The following is a 22,554-nucleotide window of genomic DNA, read 5'->3' as shown; positions in this document are numbered from 1 at the left end:
TGCAGCTGTGTGGGTGCCCTAGTGTCGCTGGAGGGGTTACAGTAGGCTGGTCCATGGGAAGGGTGGGGATGGCTTTGCTCCCATGTCATGTCACCCGTGGATGCACGTGGGTTTAGCGGTAGAAGCACAGAGCTGGTGCCGCCAACCAGGGCCGAGGCCCTGGCTCTGCCACTCGAGGCACCATTACTTTGGGCAGGTTACTTACAACCTCCGCACCTGCCTTGCACCTGCATGTTTTTGAAGTGATAACTAGTGCACTCTGCGCAGAGGACTGTATAACCACCACCAGAACCACCAGAAAGTGCTGGAAACAGTGACACAAGCGTGTTCAATAAATAGTCGCCAGTTTCATTATTATTAGATTCCACACAAACATCAGCTCAGCCCAGCCTGCCTCAGGCAGCGATGCTGAGGGACCCTCGGTCTCGTAGCCCCAGTTCGCCAAGCTTTTCCGAGTCCAGGACGTCTTCTCGCTCAGCTGGTTGGTCTCAGCGTGTGACAGACACGGAGGAGGCACACCTGCAGCTGATGCTTGAAGAAACTGAGACTCTGAGTGCACGTGCACCCACATACACGCTCGTGTGCACACACACGCGCCCGCACACACACACACACACACAGCTTCACCTTTCTGTCACCCGGCGGTGACTGGGAAACAAGCAGGAGCTTCTGTCTCCCTCCACGATGCTGATACTGCACCCAGCCAGACCCAGCAGCCGCTGGACCGGACGCACTAAGGCCCCTGTAACGCGCGGCACTTCCGCCAGGGAAGGCTCACAGCCACACCACTGCTGTCGACGGGCAGCCGGCCGTGAGCGCTCGGACAACAGGGAGGACAGAGCGCCCTGCCCAGGCCCGCTCCCTCCGCTTGTGACGCGGAGGGAAGCCCTCTCTGGTGCACAAGCCACAGAACGTCCAGCCTAAGCCCCCTCATACCAGTGCCCGGGCCAGTTAGCACCAGTACAGAATCAAGACAACCAGCTGGCTCGAGGCCACAGGGACGGAAGGAAGGATAATCACGTTCCTTACTCAGTGGAGAGGGTGAGGGGCCACGAGTGCTCTGGCAGCATTTTAAAGATGGGAAAGTAGCATTCACCCACGCATGAAGGCAGGAGAGCCGGCTGTGCAGGGAGTCGCCCGGGAAGGGCAGGCCAAGCCTCGCTCCAGACACCCCAGACCCCTAGAGAGGCCGAGGACCAAGGGAGGAGGCTGGGGAGGCGCGCCCCATCCCTGGGGCCAGGCTCGGTGCTGCAGGACAAACGGCGTTCCCGTCTGTGAACCACCCAGCCCTCTGCCTCGGTCAGTCCCAGCGGGCCGAGCTGCAGGAGGCCCCTATCTCATGGCGCTGTCAGATGAGACGTCTCGATCGGAGTCCTCAGCCTCGCTTGGTGGCGGCGGGGGCGGCAGGTCGCTAAGCGGGGCCGCAGTGAAAGCAGGAGACTTTCTAGAAAAGAGCGTCAGTTGTAACTTCGGGGCGGGGAGGCATCCTGACAAGGCTGGCACGCCCACCACCCCTGGCCTGATCCCCTGGCAGGTGAGCAGCATCTCAGGCAGGGCAGAAGGACCACAGGGCAAGGGCGGACGCAGGGCAAGGGATGGGGGAGGGGGGTAAGAAACGGTCTCCACGTTAACTTGGGGACTCGGAGAGGCTGAGTTCAGAAGTATCTGAGGTCACAGTAGGAGACGCTGCCGGAGCCGGAGGGCACCGGCTCTGTGGCCCCAGCTTCACGTCTATGAAGTAGTTTTGCGATTTTTAAAAACTTACGCAGGAAAAAAAAAAAAAAAAAAACTTACGCAGGGTCAAAGGCACAAATTGTGGCCCTGACTTTAGATGAAAATCTGCCCCTTGTGCTCCTTGTCAGTTTTTAGCTGCCTTTCTAACCAGGGGAACCGCCAGAGTCAGCGGCATCGGGAGGTTTCGGCAGTCCAACCACGGATGGACGCCGGTATAGTCCAACTGCCGAGGGGGAGGGAGCTGCTGGGCTGGGGCGAGCAGACCAGGCGACCTCCAACGGGCAGCCCCATGGCAAGACGGGCCTGAGTCACTGCCGGAGGGTCTCAGGGCTCTCCAGTGAGGGGCGCCGGGTACCGTCCCCTCCCCACCTGTGCCCGGGGGGCCCTTACCGGTCCCCGGACTGGGTGATGAGCCGGCGGCAGGTCTCCATCTGCACGTCCAGGCCCCGCTTCATGCTGCACATCTCCATGTACTCGTGCAGGTGCCGGTTCATGTCGTTCTTGGCCGTGGCCAGCTCCAGCTGTGGCGGGGGCAGGGCAGGGCCGCCGGGTCAGCAGGGCCCCTGTCCCCCGCCCCCGGGAGGCTAACCTGCCAAGGGCACCCCAGGCGGGGGCACAGGCAGCCGGAGTGGAAGTGAAGGACTCAGATTTTAAACTAAACCAGCGCAAGGCAGAAAGTGCCTGATACTCCATCATTCCTTCCAGTTTCCCCAGGAGTCTCTCCCACGGAGGCTTTCACTAAGGGATCTGCTCTGGGCCTGCGCTCTCGGAATAGACTCCCGACGAGAGCCGTGAGGAAGGGATGCTCCTGAATGCTCGGGCGGCACATGGGGATGGCCTTGCCCTTCCCGGGGCCCCCCCAGGGCCTACTCTGGTCCTCACTCCCCACACAGCGCTGTTCCCCCAGCCTGTGCCCCTCTGCAAGCTGGGAGCTCCTGGCAGGGCTGGCCACGGGGCCTACTCATCCCTGCGTGCACGCCCCGCACCTCGACAGCAGAGTCATTAGTTAACTTCAAGCAGCGTCTACGAGACTCATGGCCCTGAGGCCAGAGGCCGGCTGGGCCCTGTTGAAAGGCGCTTTGCTCTCTTACCACCTATTTCCTCTCACTGCTTTTCTCACTTGTAAGCCCTTTTCAGAGATGAACGGAAGGACTGCCTGCCTCGCTGAATGTCCGACGGGCTCTGAGATGTAGCCCGATTCAAGACACGTCATGCGTGACATGATGTGTGGCCCGGAGTCCAGGGAACGCAGTCTCCCTCCCAGACCCCGCCTCTGCGCCACAGGCTCGAGGTAGAGCTGAGAGCCAGGTGCAGAGGCGGTGAAAGATCTGGGCCACAGACAATGTGCTGCCTCTCTTTGTTCTGGGCACAAAGAACAGGGGCCACAAGGGGAGGCAGAGTAAAACTGCCCGGAGGTGATTTGCTTGACTGCCTGAGAGCAAAGAGAAAGGGCGGGAAACCACCCGTGAATGGTCTGAACTGGGCAGAGAGGATGGGAACTCGGAGAGAAAAGAAAACAGTCACAGAGCCTGACAAAGAGATGGTAGCCTGGGTGGATCAGAAGCCCTAGTGAGCACGGCTCAAACGACGGCCTCGGTTCCAGAGCTGGGATCCCCGTCGGGGCCCCCACAGCAAGAGCACGTCCAGGGGCAGGACGCGCTGACTGTTCAGTCCAGGAGGGAAATACGGTGCCGCCAGCTCTTGTCCAGACTGGCTGCCACCTACACCCCAATCCCTACACCTCAGGAGAGCCGGAATTAAAGAGGAGGGGTGGGTTCTGGAGCCCATCACTCAGTGGGGCAGGGAACAAGGGAATGAACCAAACACATTCCAGCAGAATACGAGGCTAGGACGGCCGCCAGTCTCTACACATTCAGAGCAGGGCTGCAGGAAGGAGACGACCCCAAAAGCCACACTGAAAACCCCGCACACGCTGGCGGCGGGGCAGGTTGGAGGGGTGAGGCTGGGAGCAGATGGAGAGGGGAAGGGGTGGGGGGAAAGACTTCCCGCCCACCCTCCACCTGGGCCTTGGTCTCACCATCCAATGATGGAAATGGTCCTTGCCTCCATCCCAGGGCCCCTGAGAGATCAAAGGTCACTGAGTTAAAGGGACCTCAGGTGTCCCATTTGGATGTCCAGGAGCACCACCACCATGTCCGCCCTCCTGACACCTCCCCGCAAGGCTGTTCTAGGCGTAGGGAGGAGGCGGAAGGCGGGATGGGCCTAAACAGGAGAGCGGAGCGCAGTTCCCCGCCCAGCTCCTCAGCTAGTGGCGCACAGCTGGCTGTGCCTTTCTTTTCTTTTTTTTGGCCACATGGCATGCGGGATCTTAGTTCCCCGAAGTGGGGATCGAACTGGGTCTCGAACCCGCGCCCCCTGCAGTGGAAGTGTGGAGTCTTAACCACGTGACTGCCAGGGAAGTCCCCAGCAGTGCCTTTAAAAGTGAGCGTCTGTCTGCCTGGGCAAAAAAAAAAAAAAAAAAGGAAGCAGGTTTTGCTTAAAGGAGCAGGGCCAGCTAATGCGTGTTGGGGGAATGAGGATGTAGGAAAAGAATTCCTCAACTTCCACTGCCGCTGTGAGGGCAGTGGGCTTGGAGAGAGGCTGAGAGTTCCAGAAGGCCCCCAGCCTCATCCCCAAGTCAGAGGGCGTGGAAAGGACCCTCTCACGCTTGCTCGGGCAGGAGGGCTCACGAGAATCACATGCAAGCCTCATCCCATAGGCCCTCCTCCCAGGTGCCACAAATCCTTCCCGCCGCCCCTAGAGGCCTAGAGTTTAAGTTGAAGCACCAGTTCCACTCGCATCTCTAGAAGGTTCCTCAAGGCTAGGGAATAAGAATGGAGATTTCCCCACTGGCTCAAAGGTTGAGCCGAGGCAGCAGCAAAGTTCAAGTCCACCTGAGTGGACTCCGCTACAGCACTAACCATAATAACAGCAAAGATAATAAAGCAACGACTACATGCCGTGCTGACTACGAGACAGACGCCGCCCCGCGCTCTGCCTGGGCCTTCTTTCACTTGACCTTCAAACAACCCTGAGGGAGGTATTAGTAAGAATCCCACTTTACAAATAAAGAAGCAGGCTCAGAGAGAAGAGGCCTGTTGAAAGTTGGAGTGGAAGTAAGTGACAGCGCTGAGGTTTGAACCCACATCTGTCGGCCGCCCTCCCCAGCCTGAGGTCTTAAGGACCCACCAGAGGTGCTACAGTGGGGAGATCACTCCGCCCCCGCCAGGAAGAAGTGGGGAGGCCCTGGTGTCTGGGGTCCCGCAGGGGTGAGGCCATTGCACCTGCGACCCACCGGGAACCTGGGGCCCTCATCTTCAGCGCACAGCCTTACCTCTATCTGGTCAATGGTTTCCTGATATTCTTTCTCCCGGGTTTTGAACAGGGACTCAGTATCTTTAATCACCTTCTCCAAACTGTCTTCCGGCTGCTGGAGTGGAAAGGGAAGCAGGGGGAGGCCAGATGGGAGGGGTGGGATGGGGCACCACAAGGCAAGGCGAGGGAGAGAGTGAGTCAGGTTAAAGGAAGCCGGTGCGAGAGGGGACGAGGACAAAGGACCAGGGAGAAGCAGGTGACGGATGGTGGCCACAAAGGGAAGACAGAGCACGGAGTGGACGGTGGGCCGGGAGGAGACGGGCCTGGCGCCCGGAGAGGAGGAGCCGGGGCCCTGCGGCTGGGAGGGCGGTTACCTCTCCCGGGGCCTCTGCGGCAGCCAGGGCATAGCCCGAGAAATCCTCCCAGAGCAGCAGGGTCTCCTCAGTCTCCTCCCAAGTCAGGCTGTCACAGTCGTCCTCAAAATCATACTCCCTCCTAGAGACAGGGAGCCCCGGCGTCAAGGCGGGCGGCGGGGAGGGGCTGCTGGGCGGGGCTCCGGCCTCGGGGGAGGGGCGGCGAGGGGCCTGCGGGACTCACAGCTGGTTGAGCATGCGCTGCATCTCCTCGTTGATGCTGAGGGCCGTGCTCTCCTCCTCATCCCCGTCGGGGTGGCAGGGCCCGTCACTCTCCGACAGGGAGCTGTCCTCCTCGACGGCAGCCTTGCGCTCCCGCTTCCGCCCCCCCATGGACGGGACCTTAATGGGAGACAAGTGCAGAGACTACAGAGACGAGGCCGGGTGCATGAGGAGAAGGGCGTGGGCGCCGGCAGGGGAGGGAAGCATGGACCAGCGGGAAGGGCGGGCAGACAGAGAGAAGACACAGTTACAAGACGGAACAGAAACACCAGCGTCACCGAGACAGGCAGACAGACACAGATGGGGACGGGGCTGCAGACTAGGAGGAAGACAGACAAGAAACAGAGAAAACAGAGCAGTAAGATAAGGGGGAAATGGCTGGCCTCGACCACAGTAAGATGTGCATAATGGCCCAGAGGATTTCTTTTCTAAAAAGTCTTCTAGTGAAATGACTGAACTGAGAGGGAACTTTCAGGCTGCAAGGAGGAGGGAGACACGGAGTTGACAAAGCAGAACCTGAGTCACACATCCAGATCTGGAAGCCAGAGGGCAAAGGGAGAGAGAGAAATGGAGGCAAAACAATGAGAGAGGGAGGGAGAGAGAAGAAGGGGAGGGAGAGAGAGAACGGGTGGGGGGGGGGAGAGAAGTGGGGGGAGAGAGAGAGAAGAGGGGGAGAGGGAGAGAAGGGGAGGGGGAGAGAAGGGGTCAGAGTGAGAGAAGAGGGGAGAGGGAGAGAAGGGGGAGAGGGAGAGAAGGGGGGAGAGGGAGAGAAGGGGGAAGAGGGAGAGAGAAGAGAGGGAAAGGGAGAGAAGGAGGGAGAGAGAGAAGGGGGCAGAGGGAGAGAGAAGGGGGGAAGAGGGAGAGAAGGGGAGGAGAGAAGGGGAGGAGAGAAGGGGGGAGAGGAAGAGAAGGGGGAGAGGGAGAGAGAAGGGGGGAAGAGAGAGATAAGGGGGGGAGAGAGAAGGGGGGAGAGGGAGAGAGAAGGGGAGGGAGAGAGAGAGAAGGGGGGAGAGGGAAAGAGAAGGGGGAGAGGGATAGAAGAGGGGAGAGGGAGAGAGAAGGGGGAGAGGGATAGAAGGGGGAGAGGGAGAGAGAAGGGGTGAGAGAGAGAGAAGGGGGAAGAGGCAGGGGGGCGGAGAGGGATAGAAGGGGGAGAGGGAGAGAGAAGGGGAGGGAGAGAGAGAGAAGGGAGGAGAGGGAGAGAGAAGGGGGGAGAGGGATAGAAGGGGGAGAGGGAGAAAGGGGCAGGGAGAGAGGGGTGGGGAGAGAAAGAAAGGAGAAGAGCAGGAGGATGGAGGGGAGGGGTCTGCACTGAGAGCCCTGCGGGTCAGGAGGCCTGGGGAGCTGAGAAATGGGCCGGGGACGCAAGAAGCTTGCGTGAGAGCAAAACTAACCAGCTTCTTCTGTGGAGGAAGCAAGAGAAGATGAAAGGCAGAGAGGCGAGGAGGCGGACGGGAGAGAGAGGGGAGGGGAGAGACGGCGTTAGAGACGGCTCCAAACTCCTCTCCAGAGGCTGTCCCTCGCCCCCCAGCCTCGTCCCGCCAGGGCCCGGCTGCTGCGCTAAGGTCTCCGAGAAGGGGCCGGGCCCAGCTCGCGGAGGACCGGCTCTCGCGGCCCCGCACCCCCCTACAGAGCTCGGGCGCGGGCGCGGACACCGGGCAGTGGGACGGGGCGGGGGCCGGGCCCAGGCGCCCCTCGCCCTCACCTGGAACATCTTGATCACGTCCTCGCAGTTGCGCTGCTGGGCCAAGTCACAGAGCTTGGCGGTGATGTCGATGCGGCGGCAGATGTCCATGTCCACCTTCATGGCCTTCTCCTGGATCTTCGTGTCCAGGTCAGACAGGTTCTGTGCGGGGAGCATGGGGAGCGGTGAGGGGGGTCCTCAGGGCCCGGCAACGTCCCCTCATCCTCCCAGACACTGGGTGCCCCTCCAGCACTCTGCCCAGGACAGCTGGCTCCCTGGCCAGACGGGGCCCCCGAAGGGCGTGGCCCAGTGGCTGGGACCCGCAGGGGGCTCCCTCCTGGAACTCAGGAGGCTCCAGGAGAGACTGACTGACTACCAGGAGCTATGAGAGTGGAGAAAGTACCATAATGGTAACATCAGCTGACACTGAACTAGCGCCGCCGTCCTGACTCAGTACATCACAACCTTCGAACAAGCCTGCAAAGTATGTACTCTACTATCCCATTCCACAGACCCAGATATGAAGGCAGAGAGGATCAGGACTTCACCCGGGGCCACACTGTGAGCAAACCACCCTGAGTAACGATGGAGGCCACGGGGACTTTTGTTCTCTCTTCTTCTCCTGAGCTGGGGCGGGGGGGGGGGGGGGCGGGCAAGGGGAAAAAAAATGGAAGCACATACACTGGGGGGAGGGTCAGTGAAGTGGGTGCAAATAAGAAGGCCGGCTCGGGCCCGGCAGGTAGGGACGAGGGGTGGCGAGGCCGCACTCACGTTGCTCATGAGCCCCTTGAAGACCACCAGCTCGGCCTTCAGCTGCTCCACCTTCAGGGCCAGCTCCTCCTGGCAGGCGTCAGCCTCCTGGGCCTCCTACGGTTGGGAGAAAGCCGGCAAACCCGGCGTGAGCGGCACTGCCTGCGGGCGGCGGGCGGCGGGTGGGGGAAGGTGGGACGAGGCGGGACAGGGCGGCCCTCACCTCCTGGAGCTCGTTCACGCGCTCCTGCAGCTGCAGCCTCACCACGTACTCCTCTTCCCACCTGCAGACAGCGAAGGGCCAGCGCCTGGGTGCGGGGTCCTCCCGCCTCCGCTCCCGCCCCCTGCCGGTCTGGCTCAGGCCCCGGCCCTGGGTCGGCTTCCCCAGAGGGGAGGGGCTGGGCAGAAGCGCGCGGCTCCAGGCTCCCCGCCAGCTCCCAGCTCAGCAGCTGCCTTCCCGGAGCCTCGGGCCTCGCACCATTTAAGAGCAACTGCGGCTGCTCTGGCCCCTCGCAGGGCCCAGCCCGACCAGCTGTCTGGCCGGCCTCGTCCCCCTCCTTCTGCCCACACCACCCGGCCCGGTCTCCCACCTCCGGTCCTCAGATCCGGGCTCCCGCCTGCTGCCTGCACCCGAACAGAGCTCGTCTAGCCCGCTGCCCTGCCTCCTGTGGTACCATTAATCCTGTAAAAGCAGCTGCAGGACACATATGGCATCAGCGAAGTTGGTCAAGAGCCTGGTAGGACATGCTTGAAGTCCATCCCCACAAGCTCCAGAAACTGCCCACCCAGAGGCCCCGGGTGAGCCGCAGAGAGGGGCCAGGGTGCGGGCAGGAGCCTGGGATCACTAAGCACCCACGCCCAGAGGGAGAGGGAAACGCGCGTGGAAAAGTGCCTCGTGACTGTGGTGGGTGACAGCTAGGGGCAGGACCTCCTGGGCCCCAGCATGCAGAGCCTACGACCATGAGTAGGCTAGAAGACACTCCTGGCCAAGGCTGGGAGCGGGCCAGTGCGCCCTCCTCCTCCTCCTCACAGAGGCTGGAGGGCGGCGGCGGGGGCAACACCCCTGCTTAGGATTGATTTCAGGGCCCCGCAAGGTTGGCTGGAACAGCAGGACTCCTCAGACCCCAATGACATAGCCCAGCACTTCTCCCCCATCCTGGAAAGGCTTCCTCCAGGCTGAGAAAGGAGGGGAACTGCACCAAGAGAGAAACCTCAGCACCAGAAAGGTGGTTAGGAAGCAGCACGGAGAACTCACTCTGCAGGCCCAGGACTTGGTCTTCCCCTCCCCTCCCCTCCATCTCTGTTCCCAGGTGCCTCTCAGCTCTCTTCCCTGGGCTCCTCCTCCAGGCCCATCTCTCCTAGCTCTCCCGCTCCAATCCGCACTGCAGTCTTCCTAATAATAACTCCTCGACGTCACCGTGGCTGCCCCCCCACCCCGGCGGCTGGGCGGGGAGAAGGCAGCCCAGCTCCGCTCCCGCCTTCCTGGCTCCCCGCCCAGCCGGCCCTCACATCCTCCTGCCCTCGCTCTGGCATTCTCATTCAGACAGTTGGGGCCAGCGAAGTGCCCCAGCAGTGTCAGGTTATGTATTTTCTTAAAGAAGACCTTTATCTTTCTGGGCCATGGTATCTTCATCTACAACGTGAGGGCACGGGATGCAGTACCCTGATGCCCCTGGGGTCCATGCATCCCTGGAGGAAGCAAGCAAGACAGACAAGGGGACAATAGCCCTGGAGAAGACACATCAGGAAAGGTAGGACGGTGAACTCAACTGTTTCAGGTAGAAACTTAAGGAAGTTAGGTATGGATTAAGATTAATAAAATCTCACAGGGTAAACAAAAAAAAAATCTGAAAATAAACCATCTGGAAGCTCACTAGAATTCTATTTGTACTCCAGCCAGACATTCCCACGAATGGGTTCGTTTTGACCTCCATTTAAATCTGGTCTCCCTCGCAAGGTTCTTTAAACACGGGTAGAACTTGAGCAATTTCCATGTATTCTACATCGAGCAAACATCTTTCTTCCAAATAAACGGCCTCCCTGAGTGAAGTGAGGAAGCAGGGGCCACTCCTATGTCGGAAAAACTGAGACCAGGAAAAAGAGATCCACCCAAGGTCACACAAGGCAGGGGAGCTGAACCCAGAACCAGGAGGCCTCAGCTCCTTCCCAGTTTAGTGCTCATACTATGCCCACGTCTTCCAGGCTACAGACAGGAGTTAGCTTTGCTATAAAGAGAGGAGAACAAGGGCAGGGGATCTGGGGTGGAAGAATGAGTAACTGCCAGGATCACGTACCACCCACGTCTGGCTGTGAGGCCCTCTGCACAGCAGCGTGCTGCAGAGATATGAGCTCATCAGTCCCCGAGGAATAACCCTTTGCTGCCCCGGACAGCTGGACCAAGGACAAACACTCTTCCAGTTAGAAACAAAACACCCCGACAAGAGCAGTTGTTCCTGTGGTTATGGATGTATTCCAGAACTGTCCATGTTCCACTGCTGACGGCATTAATTAACTCCTGCAGTGGCTGGGGCAGGAAGTTTCTGGGTGGCATCTGAATGATGGCTTTAGGATAACTGAGACTCCCAAAGACACTTCAATCACGGACTACAAGTAAGGAAGGAAGCCAGCCAGCACGAGGACAGGACCCACCTCAGCAAGCCTGCTGATCTGTGATCTGCTAGACTCGGGCGGGTTACAGATCCCTGAAGTTCGCCCCCCGACCCCCAACCCGACCCAGTAGTCATTTGCCTGAACATTCAGCCAATCCCCACCAGACACAAATCTCTGCTCCACTGGGCTGCAAGGGTAATTCCCAGGCCTGCCCACAAGGGGTCAGAGTAGCTTATTAAGAGGTTAAACCTGAAGGCAAAGCCTCTTTCTGGCCTGTCATCTCCTTCGTCTCCAACCATGGCATCCCAGGCACAGAGTGTACCAAGTGCTGGCTGTGCTCACGCTTCTGTCCTAACAGCATGGATACCAACCCTCTAGGGGATCCACTTGGATGCAGCCAGCACTCCTGCGTCGCATCCCCTCCCCGGCGCCTTCTGCTGCCCCGCAGGGCTCCCTGCAGAAAACCAACTCTTCATCTTCAGAGTGACCCGGCCTGCCCCAGCTGCTTGTGTCAAAGGTGTGGTGTGTCCACGTTCCCAACCTGCTCCTACTCGGGTCCTTGCTGCCCTCTTCACACTTCCTCCGCCTTCAGCTCTGCACTTTCAGATCCCCCAGCTTCCGCTAGCCCTGGGCCAACTACAGTCCCTTCCCCTTTCCCTAGGGAATTCTCTTTACTCCTTCTTCCCCCCTCCCTCCTTTTCTGACCTATTCCCAGAAATGCCCTAAGGTCCCCACAGCATTTTGGTTTGGATGGAACCAGAGCAGCCGCGCTGCGCCCTCGGACGCCGTTTTGGGAAACCCTGGGCAGAGGCAGGATCGTCACCTGCAAGGTGCAGCCCCCCTCCACCTCCCTTCTCATTTCCCTTCGACTCGCAAATTAAAACTACATCCTTTGTCTCTAACTTTTGATCAGTATGTGGAGCTTATATCACAAAGTCGCTCCGAGGGCTGAGCCTGGGGGATTAGGCAGTAGCCCGGATGTGACCTCTCAGACCCATGTCTCTTTTACACGTCGCAAAACCCCACGGTTAACACAGTCCTCCAAACACTGCAACCCAGATGAAAAACAAGGCTTCCCCGCAGTATTCGGCTCCCAGACGCCTCCTTCCTGTCACGAGTCTTGACTTCTGCATTCTCCAGGGATTCTAGTCTCCGGGTATCCAATTCCGTCTGTGGACTTCCAAGCTCCTCCTTACACAGCAGGAACTTTACTCATACTGACTCCTCCCTGATTCCTGGGCCCCAGCTGCTCTCGGCTCCTGTACGAACACCTAGCCCTGGCCCCAGTGTGGCGTGAGCTGAGCCCCGTCCCCACCTTCCCGATTCCTACCTCCGCTTGTACTCGTCCCGCTCGCGCTTCACTTTAGCCAGCACGTTGTAGAGAGCGCGGATCTCTGGGGTGATGGTGTCGATCTGGACGCCCACCCCGTCAGGGTGCACCCACGACAGGCCAGGCCCTTGCACCAAAGTGGGCTCCAGTCCCGGCCCAAGCCGGCGGGCGTGAGAGAAGGACCAGATGGTGCCCGGCATGAAGCGGGCCGACGAGGAGTAGGCGGAGGAGGCGGAGGTGGAGGGAGCCGGGTGGCAGGCCGCGGAGGGCGCGAGGGGGCCTGCCGGCGAGCGCGCGGGCGAGCCCAGCACCCGCGCCGACGGGGTGCAGACGGCAGCCGGCCGGGCGCCCAGGGGCAGCCCCAGGGGTCTGACGGGGCTGACGAAGCCGGTCTGCACGGCCTGGTCTCGGCGAGCCAGGCCCCGCCGGCCCTGCTTACCCTCCTCCAGCGCCTGCTGCAGCTGCTTCTCCAGCAGCCGGTTGCGGCGCTCCAACTCGTGCACCTTGGCCAGGAAGCAGCGGAAGCGGAGGTTCAGGGTCTTGAGCACGTTGATGTTGGAGCCCAGGTCGTTGCGGAGCGCCATGGCGGCGGGGGGCGCCGGGCCCGGCCCGGGCGGCGAGTAGCGAGCCGGGCCGGCCCGGGCGAGCGGCGCCGGGGGCACGTCCCCGCCGGCGGCCAAGTGGTCGCTTCCCACGGGGTCCCCCAGCGGCCCGGCCAGGCCTTGCTGCTCCTGCTGGAGGAGGAAGAGGTTGGGGCCGAATAACGGATTCATGGCTGCGCCTTCTGCTGGGAGATGGAGACCGCTGCAGGAGCAGGGCTGGAGGGCGAGGGAGGAGAGCCAATGAGGCGCCAGGGGGACGAGGGGCAGCCAATCAGACGGCTCGGCGGAAGGGGCAGAGGTCAGAGGGGCGGAGGAAGCCAGGGAGGAGGCCAATGAAAGGCTCATTCGGAGGCTGGCACCTGGACCGACCTTTCCGGGTCTGAGGCTGAGCCTTGAGCCGACCGGATCCTGGCCCATGCCCAGAATCCAGCCAGAGTGGCAGGACATAAAACCCAGATCCTCCAGTACTCCATGGTTCTGGTGGCACGAAATTCACCTTGCCTACACCCCAATTGCCCTCCTCTCCCCTGAATCCAAACACCCAGGCTCTGACTCCGTGACTCTCCTTCCCTGGGTCCCTGGGAACTGACCTGATTTCTCAGTATACCACACTGTCCCCTCTTCAGAGGTTCCCTGTCCCACCCTCCCACCTCTACCCTTTAAGCAGCAAAGCAAGTACCCAGTCCCCTCAAAAAAACACAGTGGCCAGAGATTGTAAAATGTGTATTAAATTTCACATCCACAGTGGGGAAGCCATCCTCACAGAGGTAAGAGTTCCAACCCAGTAACAATGGCAATGAGCCACCCCAGTCTAGTTCAACCATCCATCGAAGACAGCAGGGGCTGGCTGCCGCCTCTGGACAGAGATTTTCTCCTCTTTGCTGGCGGGGGCCGGCTGTAACTGCGGGGGGACATGATTGGAGTCTTAGGTCCCTTGCGGGTGCCATTCTGTTTCTGGAAGGCAGCTTTCTTGAAAGGCTGCTCTGGCACCTGCTGCTTAACCTCCTCAGCCCCGGTGGCGTTCCCAAGGGGCTGATCACGGTCCTCGGGCTTGAGAGCGGCCTGGGTCTTGGAGAGGGACGGCGCAGCAGGTGTTTCTGTGTAGGTGCCCTTGGGAGCAGCACGCTGCTTCCGGAAGGCAGCTTTCTTGGAGGACTGCAGTTTGGGTGACTGTTGCTTTAGTTTCCCAGACACCTTTGGTTCCCTGACCACTGCTGCTTTTTCAGCTGGCTGACTGCTATCCTGGAGCTTGGAGGAAGCTTGGGCCTTTGTAACAGAAAACACAGTGGACAATTCTGAGTCTGTCCCTTTGGAGATGCCATTCTGCTTCTGGAAGGAAGCCTTCTTGGGATGTTGCCGTTTCTGCAGCCGCTGCTTTGCTTGACCAGCCACTCTGGCCTTCTTGGCAGGCAGGCTGCTGCACTCAGGCTGGGGGGTCACCTGCCCTTTCAGGTTGGGCAAGTCTAGGTTTGTAAGGGTGGATATCACAGAATTTCCTGAGGTTAAAATTAAACACATGGTTTGAGAAAACAGGCCTCATCACTGGGTCTTGATCATTAGTGGAGGAGGTAAGTAGAGGTATTAAAATAAGGAAACTGCCTGGGTACTATCTCTTGGCCAAGTGTTCCACACAATTGGGACGGTGCCTAAGAGCAGATTACCTGGATTCATATTACTTAATATCACCTGGTCTTTACTCAAGTCATATTTAAACCCTGTATTAAAGAGAAGGGATCACTACCCATCCTTGGGCCAAAAGGTTTTCAGAGGAAGCTGTGCCCCCTTGAGGCCAGCAGGTAACAAGACACTCTAAAGAGGAGGTGAATCCTGAAAAAACCTGAAGCACTGGGCTTCTCTTTTAATCAGAAAAGATATTTTTTTCATGCAGAGTTTGATGAGATGCAGGAAAATAAGAAAGCACACAGAGCAACTAGAAACAAGCTAGTCTTCATTAATGAAGACTGATATATTAAATATGTATCTTTACAGTTACAGCAAAAAAAAAAAATGCAGGAAATTTTGCTACTTCTTAAAGAGGTTTTTGTTCTGTTAACATTCAGATGTGACTTTTGTTAAGAGGCATTGTTTATAAAGACAAAAAAAAAAAATCAACTCAATAAGTCACGTGGTTTGTGTCCAGAGAAGCCCGCCTCTCCCTCTTCCAACTCAACTCAGGGTGGCATCCCAGCAGGCAGAGCCCTCAGGCTTGTTTCAGAAAACCCCACCCTTCCCCCCTTGAGATCCAGGCCAGACTCCTCAAGATGGCTGAGGAAACGATCTGCAATTAGTGTGATGGGCTCAGAGAACGGACAGTTCTGAGGAGTTGCGTGCCAACCCAGTGCTGACAAGGCTGGACCGGCAGAGGTCTATTACCAGGAAGGCAACCCTCGGCCAAGAAACCACACTCGCGCTGGGAATGCATTTAGTGCCGAACAACTGCAGCCATTTGGCAGAATCAAGGAAAAGACCCCATCCACGTGAACCCCTTAACGTACCGAATGGGGCCCAGGCTTGGGAACAACTCTAGCTGGGATAAAAGGGGTCTTTCACCCAAGCGTGCCAAGGCCGGGAGAGCGAGGCCGAGATCCGCCCTTCCACACAGTCACACTAGAAAGCCTCCTGAAGCTACGGTAGAAAGAGCAAAGGTGGAGAGGAGAGGTACAAAGAGCACACCGCTTACCTGTTTGCGACTGGGGGATAGAACTGGAGAATTTCTTGAACTTGGCAATAAAGAAACCGTCCACGTTGTGGGTGTGAGGGTAGAAGCGGCGGGTGGAGCGCAGGGTGGGGTGGAAGCGCCTTTCCCGGAAGCGGGTGAAGCCCTCCTGGCCGAAGTCCAGGCCCGTGGGCACCAGCCGCACGTTCCTTTTTCTCAGGGCATAGTCTACCACCCACTCGTTCTCTTCCACCTGACGTGTGGGGGAGACAGAGATGGAAGGGAAAGCGGAGCTGGAGCCGAAGGGGTGCTGGGGGGCGCCAGCGCCAGCACTGCCCCCTCTCGCTCCACGACAGGCCTCACCATGATGGAGCAGGTACAGTAGACGAGGTAGCCCCCTGTCTTGGAGGTGGCGCTGACAGAGTCAATAGCACTCAGGAGCAGCTCCTTCTGAAGGTGAGCACAGCGCAAGATGTCCTTCTCATCCTGTCCCAAGACGGAGAGACCCACAGCGTGGGAATTTCTCAAGGTGGCCTCCGGAGACGTGAGCTGCTGGCTGCCCACCTCCCACTCCGCTTTGCCAGCCCCCGTTCCCCCGAGACTTTTCAGCTGGTCCCCCACCCCCTGCACCTTGTTAGTCTTCACCGCTGGGTCCTTGGAGATGATCCCAGTGCCGCTGCAGGGAGCATCCAGCAGGACCCGGTCAAAGCCCCCCACCACCTGGGGAAAAAAGTAGGCTAAGTGGATGTTTTTGGCAACCTGAACCATACCGATTATTTCCTAAGGGCAGGTCTCAACGCCCTGAGGTCGGGAAGGGAGCAGGTGAGACGCCCCAGGAGAGACGCACAGCAGGGAGCCCCACCTTGGGAAACTGGCGCCCGTCATAGTGGCTGATGACGGTGTTGGTGACGCCCAGCCGGTGCAGGTTGCCCACGACGCTCCTGAGCCGCTCGGCATTGGCATCATTGGCGAGGATCACGCCTGTGTTCTTCATGAGCTGGGCTGAAGGGAGGAGGCACAGTGCTCGCCGGCAGCTCCGGCGCCTCCACACCTGCTGGCCACCCTCTAGCCCAAGAATCTGCCTGTGAAGTCTCACCCCTTCCCCAAATAAGCCGCAACCCCACGGCTACCCAGTCTGCACTGGCCCTGTGACGAGCAAGCCCACCAGGATGACTTTTCTGATTGTTACTGAACGCCCTTCTGATCCGTCAGGCTAAGTTACTTCTTCCAAGGGATAACAGTTTAATAAAATGGTTACGACTAATTATATGTAGCGGTTACTGTGCCAGGGACTTGCATATGCGCACCTCAACCCTCACGACCCAAGCATAACGTAACGGCCAACACGAGCACCATCACCTCGCCATTCCACAGATGCCCAAGGTCACGTGGGCAGTAAGAGGCCCTCGTGGGGCTGGAGCTGGGCCCACTCCAGAACCTGTGCTGCTCCCCACTCCGCTGACCGCCTGTGCAACCCCACCTCCTTTCATAAGCAGAGAGCCAGCTGAAGCCTAGCCCCGCCGGCCCTTCTCATACCTATGTAGCTGGTCTTTCCTCCAGGGGCACAACACATGTCCAGGATCCGCTCATGTTCCTGGGGTGCCAAGGCCATGACGGGCAACATGCTGGAGGCCCCCTGCAGCATGTAGTGCCCAGCCAGGTACTCGGGAGTGGCACCTGTGGATGAGGACCCGCCTGTGACATGCTGGGACGAGGGCAGGGGCGGAAGGGCTCCGGGGCGGGGAACACTTACCAATGGGCACCGAAGAATCATATACCACGAGTCCAGTCTTCGACCACTTGCCCAGGGGATCCAGGTTAACCCCACGATTGATCAGCGCCTGAAGATAAGATGGATGAAAGTGTTAAAACCTCGGAAGCTACTCTACCCAGTAGGGGGATGGAGATGTGAAACCCTGGTCCTGGCGGGAGGCCCGTGGCACCACAACCCCTAGAGCTTAGTCAGGACACAATCATCACAGGCGCACAGAAGAGTCTGTCCCATCCCGTCCCGTGGTCTCCTTTTCCTTAGCCTCAGGTTCTAACTCAAGGTCTGAACTCCATCCCAATGGAGCACACTGCCAGCTCCTGTTCTTTTATCTCCTGGAAGTGGACCCCGATTTTCCAAGAGCCTCAGCCCCCTTGCCATCCTAAAACTTAGCATTATTGGTTATAGCAACTTTAAAGATAATTATCAAGTTACCTTCCAGGAGAGACAACAGAAGATAGACACCAGGAGACAGACAACACACAGGGTCACACCACTGCCTCTGGCACCAGGGTTTTAACCTTGGGCCCCTGAACCCTTGGAAACGAGGAGCTTAAAATACTGCTTGTGCGTGCGTGTCACGTCTTTTCCTGGGGACAGGAATCACAGTCTCACCAGCTTCTCAATGATCTACGAGGCAGACCACCCCCTCCCACTTCTCTGTGCGGCGGCACTTTCATCGTGATGCGGATGTCTCAGCCCTGTCACAGGGAGCAGAGGCTGAAGGGACGAGCTCCCCAATCGACAGAGGTCCTCAGCCCTGCCAGACAGACCCAGCGTGACACTAGGCCTAGGTCTGCCTCCTGGGACCATGCCTGTACCGAGAAGTGCCTAGGTACTAAGACCCCCCACGCCCAGTAGGGTGGGACGGGGGAGTCTCTGGGATTCGCAGAAGCCAGTGCCTCCCTGAGACAAGCAAACCTCAGAGCCCACCCCTCACCTGAGCGAGGTCCCGGCGCCGGGTCTTCAAGGTATTGGTCCTGAGGGTGATGGGCCGAGGCACCTCATTGGCTTCCAAAAACTCCACCAGCTGGGACAGAACATGGCAGGGAGCAGGTCAGGCTGGCCTAGGGGCGCAGCCAGAAAAGCAGAGAGCAAGGGGGCTGGCTGCCTTCTTACACAGTGTAAGAGAAGAGAGGGTGAGGAAAGAAAAGCATGAAGAGCATCAGAACGGCAAGTCGGTACCTCAGACAGAGGGAAGAGGTCCATGAGCTTGCCAAGGAGGAAGTCTCCGTAGGAGTAGTAAGTGGCCAGATCCTTCCGAAGCCGCTGCAGATATTCAGAACGAGACCGACCTTCCTCCCGCTGAGTCCCAAAATCACGCAGCACTCCCACTATATCTTGGATGCGCTTGTGAACTCGTTGCAAGTCTGGAACCTGGGCATGTGGACCTGTTAAGGAACTGCTTCCTGATTTCCTGGGGCCTGGAAGTGCCTTCTCCCAAGCATCCCCCTCCGGCTCCCCTTGCACCAGAAGGATATCCTGCTCCATCTCCCCAGCAGGGGGCAGCACAAAAGTCTCCTCCTCGTCCACATTGATCCGCAGGTCCCCTTCCATCTCATCATCCTCTTTGGGGCCTGACTCAGGGGACACTTTCTCCTCTTCCTCCTCTTCATAGGTCTCCTCCTCACTCCACTGGCCCCTACAAACAGGTCCAAGAACAGAGTGGTTCACAGATCAAAGCAGACACCTCCTCCTTCGTCAATTTTCCTTCATCCCAGCCGCTGCCTACTCTCCACCCTAAGAGTTTCCAAAACTCACCCAGCAACAGCTTCCTGGGCCTTCTGCTTCCGAGCAGCCCTTTCAATGGGCAGCAACTGAATAAAGAGACAAGAGGCTGGTGATGCAAAGCTTGCCCTTCCACCAGCCCACGAAATACTTCCTACCTCTGTTTTTTTCCTAAATACAAACATAATTCTTGCTTCCAGAAAGAAATTTAGACCCTGAAGAAGTGAATATAAGATTAGCAAAATATTCACCATTACTGAAGTAAAATGATGGATTGAAAGAGTTCATTACATTGTCCTTCCCATGCCCATATGTACATGGGTGGGTGGGCGGGACACACACACACAAACTGCCCTGGGCGCCCATTTTGCCATATTTTCCTCCACGCTTACTCTACATTTTTCACATAGTTAAAATCATGATTCATTTTCAAGTCTGTTTCTTGCCTTTTCTCATTCACAGTTAGATCACAAGCATTTGCGCAGACATAATGACCAAACGTTAATTTAGCACACGAACGAACCATAGTTCATTTAAGCACATTAGGCATGTTGGAAGTTTCCAGAGTTTTGGCATTATGGTCCACATGGTGCCTGGAAATCGCAAAACAGTAGCTCCGTAGAGAGAAGGGGGGTTGGGGGAGAGGGGTGAAAGTGAGAACTTTCTTTTTGTTCCATATGACTCGATTATGCTTGAATTTTCCTAGTAACACACTCATATACTTAAACTGTATAATACATAATAACTTCTTACACTTCGGCAAGTAAACCTCTGTCTACATTCTGGATCACCTTCCTAAGGTGGAATTACTAAGTGAAAAGGAAAAACCTTTTTAAGGTTCTCAGATACCAAATGCTTTAAAAAAAAAAAAAAGTGTGTGCACTTCTAGTCCCAGCAGTGAGGCCATACAAGCGTCCGCCTTACCGTATCCTCACCAGCACTGAGCATCGTCATATTTTCAAGTGCTCCATCCTGCGGCTCTTTTAAACTTGCACACGCGCTGAGAGGAGGTAAGGTGCTACGAAAGGTGATGGAACACTAAAATCCCTTTTCTCCACTCAGGCTTATCCTTGTCACTGAGAGATAGTCTCAAGGATCTGGAAAGACTCTAGAAGGCAAGGATAGCTTTCTGAAGACCCCGAGAGATAAAGCTCACCTCTTCACCGTCATCCTCATCTTCGTCCTCTGAGCTGGAGTCAGCTCCATAGTCATCTACCATATCAGCATCACTGTCCTCGGAGCCCCAGAGGTCCCCTTGGTTCACCACACCATCCCCTTCAGAGTCTTCCTCCTCTTCTTCCTCGTCACTGCTATGGGTTGGTGCTGGGCACTTCTTGCCTCGAGCACTGTTAAATAAGGACGGGGCTCCCTTCTTACTGGGTGCCTGGACAGCTCCTGCAGAGATTCCAAAGGGTTTGAAGAATCCTGGACTGATGGCAGCCGCACACTGATGAAACCTGTACTTTCTACCCCCAAGAACGTCCTCTGGCTGTTCCTTTCACTTCAGAAATACTCAACAAGCCCCTCCCTACCCAGGACCCAGAGGACTCCTCACGTGGCACCCAGCTCCTATTTCCACTGACCTTTTGATAGCTTTCCAGGCAATGGTTTGGCCCCAGGGGACTTATTCATCTCAGGGGCTTCAGCAGAGCCCAACCTCCTCCTGGCTGCCCTGAAAACATAAAAGGAGTGAGGAAATGGAACACATCTCTAGGCTCTGCCACTTGCCAGTGCAGGGAAACCTGACAGTCCCTAACAGCTCTTTCCATCAGCATGATCACATGGGAGCATGTGCCTAAAGATGAGTGGTACCAATTTAATCTGTGTAACATAAGTCTGGACATGCACACTCACCTCTTTCGGGCACGACTGGACAGCCTCTTTACATTTTCATCACTACCTGTTCAAAAAAAAAAATTTAAAAACACGCAGAACAGGAGGTTACAGGGGAAATGAAAAAAAGCAACGGGAAAGGAAGTAAAAGGGAAGAGAATTGGAACACTAGTTAGAGGCAGTAGATTATAACTCACTCCACTGTGCTCTATTGGGAGCTGCATAAGAGATGTAAAGGAGATGACTTCCATCTGGCTGTTTATCAGCCAAATCCAAACTGGGCCTCCCTCCAGACTGATTTCAAGAAACAGCATCATCATCATTCTGGTAACACAGATTCAAAACTTTCTTCTGCCCTTTCTTTTACTCTCAACTCATCAGTTACCAACCACAATAGATTTTACCTTTACAACTGCTGCTGTTCATATATATTCTCCAAGAAACAGAAAGTTTAAATCTCAGCTCTGTCATTTAATAATTATCTACAGGTTAACCTCTCAGCACCCATTTCCTTAGCAGGGCTTCTCTCACAGGACACTGAGAATGAGAGGATACAATGTGTCCAAAGGCTTCGGTATAGTGTTTAGCATTTGCCAACACCTCAGTAAACTACATCTTTTATATGATGCTCAACACAAACTACCTGCCCATTCTTCCCTCCCACCCAGTCTTCCATGCAGTAGACTACTAACCATGCAGGAACCAGATCTGTGCTTTCCCATCTCCATGCCCTCAACAATGAGGTTCAACAGTGACTGGACTATACCCTTCCAACTTCCACTTGCTAAAATGTCACCCATTTTTCAAAACCCAACTGCTTCACGAAATCTTTTCAAACAAAATCTTTTCAAACTCTCTAACTCCGTAGGATCCCCCTTCCTCTGAACTCCCTTAGTGTTAAGCCACACCTCTCCTTACATGGGTACTTGTGTCCCTGTCGCATCTTCCCTAAGTTCTAATCGCTAATGAGAGTATTTCATTCCTACTTATTTCCTAGTAACTCATTAAAAGAAAATTCCGCTTGAACAGAAAACGAACACACAAAATGACTTTAAAAAACGGAAGAGTTACGCTACAGGTAAAAGAACAGCGCAAAAGCTGGAGAAGCGGGAGAGGGAGCACGCCAGACCCTTACCTGCAGGCAAGAATCTGGCAAGTTCGGTCTCAGCGCCTTTCTGTTTCCGGGCCTTTCGGCCCGGCCCGCGCTTCTCCTTCTTCGTAGGGTCCAATTTACGCCCCATGGTACTGGGGAAAACAAAACGGGAGACAGTAGAGGAGCGCGTGTTGTAAGGGAAAGGCAGAACGCAAACGAAGCGAAATGGAGCGGGAGAGGGTATCGCCTCCACCAGAACCTCGACTCAACAGCCCCTCGAGGCCTGGCCAAACGTCCACTCCACGCTGAGCCCCGGGCCCTGGATCCCACGCCGTAGGTACCGCGCGTCCCGCCCCCCTCCCCACGCCCCAGTCCAGGTCAGCGCCTCACCCTTCCTTCCCCAAATTCCTCCAGACCCGCCCGAAGCCTAGGCTCACCTGGAAGCCAATCCAGCTCCGAGACGGGGTTCGGAAGCAGGCGCGGGACTCCACGTGCGGCCCAGGTCAGGCGCTCCAACGCCACACCACGCAAACGTCTCACGCATGCGCCCTACGCGCCTGCCGAGGCCCCGCCTCTTCCGGCCTTCCTGTCCGCCGCGGAAGCCGGAACGTTTGCTCCCCACGCCCGCGCGGGGCTGGGGGCCGTGCGGCCGGGCACTATTCTCGGGCGGACCGCCCTGCTTTCCCCCCGGGCGGAGAATGCGGTGCACCCAAGGCGTTTTCGGCTTCCCCGCCCTCCCCTCCGGGCGTGGGCCTTTCGCCTCACTGCAGAGTTCAGTCGGAAATACTGTACCCGAAAGCCGCCCCTTCCCCTCGA

General features: G+C 57.3%; 2 protein-coding genes across 6 annotated transcripts; both read right to left on the bottom strand.

The window, feature by feature from the left end:
* Positions 1-327: 327 nt before the first annotated feature.
* IFFO1 (intermediate filament family orphan 1) lies at positions 328-12,860 on the bottom strand. 4 transcript variants are annotated; one of them, XM_057557252.1, is made up of 10 exons: positions 12,059-12,860; positions 8,342-8,402; positions 8,140-8,235; positions 7,390-7,530; positions 7,079-7,087; positions 5,647-5,828; positions 5,424-5,544; positions 5,069-5,164; positions 2,125-2,255; positions 328-1,444 (listed from the first exon to the last, which is right to left on the bottom strand). In XM_057557252.1, the coding sequence occupies exons 1-10, from the start codon at positions 12,829-12,831 to the stop codon at positions 1,333-1,335; spliced, it is 1,722 nt and encodes a 573-aa protein (XP_057413235.1). In that variant the 5' UTR covers positions 12,832-12,860; the 3' UTR covers positions 328-1,332. The 4 variants fall into 4 exon arrangements, with proteins under 4 accessions (XP_057413235.1, XP_057413232.1, XP_057413234.1 ...); XM_057557249.1 differs by lacking the exon at positions 7,079-7,087 and having other exon boundaries at positions 5,647-5,804; XM_057557251.1 differs by lacking the exon at positions 7,079-7,087 and having other exon boundaries at positions 328-1,440; positions 5,647-5,804.
* Positions 12,861-13,366: 506 nt separating this feature from the next.
* On the bottom strand, positions 13,367-22,330 carry NOP2 (NOP2 nucleolar protein). Of its 2 annotated transcripts, none has more exons than XM_007170172.2 (16): positions 22,176-22,330; positions 21,781-21,890; positions 20,667-20,712; positions 20,396-20,484; positions 19,969-20,207; positions 18,846-18,901; positions 18,566-18,726; positions 18,270-18,469; positions 18,025-18,114; positions 17,070-17,157; positions 16,853-16,993; positions 16,179-16,318; positions 15,947-16,036; positions 15,680-15,802; positions 15,341-15,569; positions 13,367-14,156 (listed from the first exon to the last, which is right to left on the bottom strand). In XM_007170172.2, exons 1-16 carry the CDS (start codon positions 22,280-22,282, stop codon positions 13,477-13,479), a joined length of 2,589 nt encoding a protein of 862 aa, XP_007170234.2. In that variant the 5' UTR covers positions 22,283-22,330; the 3' UTR covers positions 13,367-13,476. The 2 variants fall into 2 exon arrangements, with proteins under 2 accessions (XP_007170234.2, XP_057413572.1); XM_057557589.1 differs by having other exon boundaries at positions 13,750-13,926.
* Between the last annotated feature and the right edge of the window lie 224 nt (positions 22,331-22,554).

This window comes from Balaenoptera acutorostrata, chromosome 11, assembly GCF_949987535.1.
Source record: "Balaenoptera acutorostrata chromosome 11, mBalAcu1.1, whole genome shotgun sequence".
Lineage (NCBI taxonomy): Eukaryota > Metazoa > Chordata > Mammalia > Artiodactyla > Balaenopteridae > Balaenoptera > Balaenoptera acutorostrata.
Note: the sequence above shows the minus strand (reverse complement) of the source record. Positions and strands in the feature narration are given on the sequence as shown.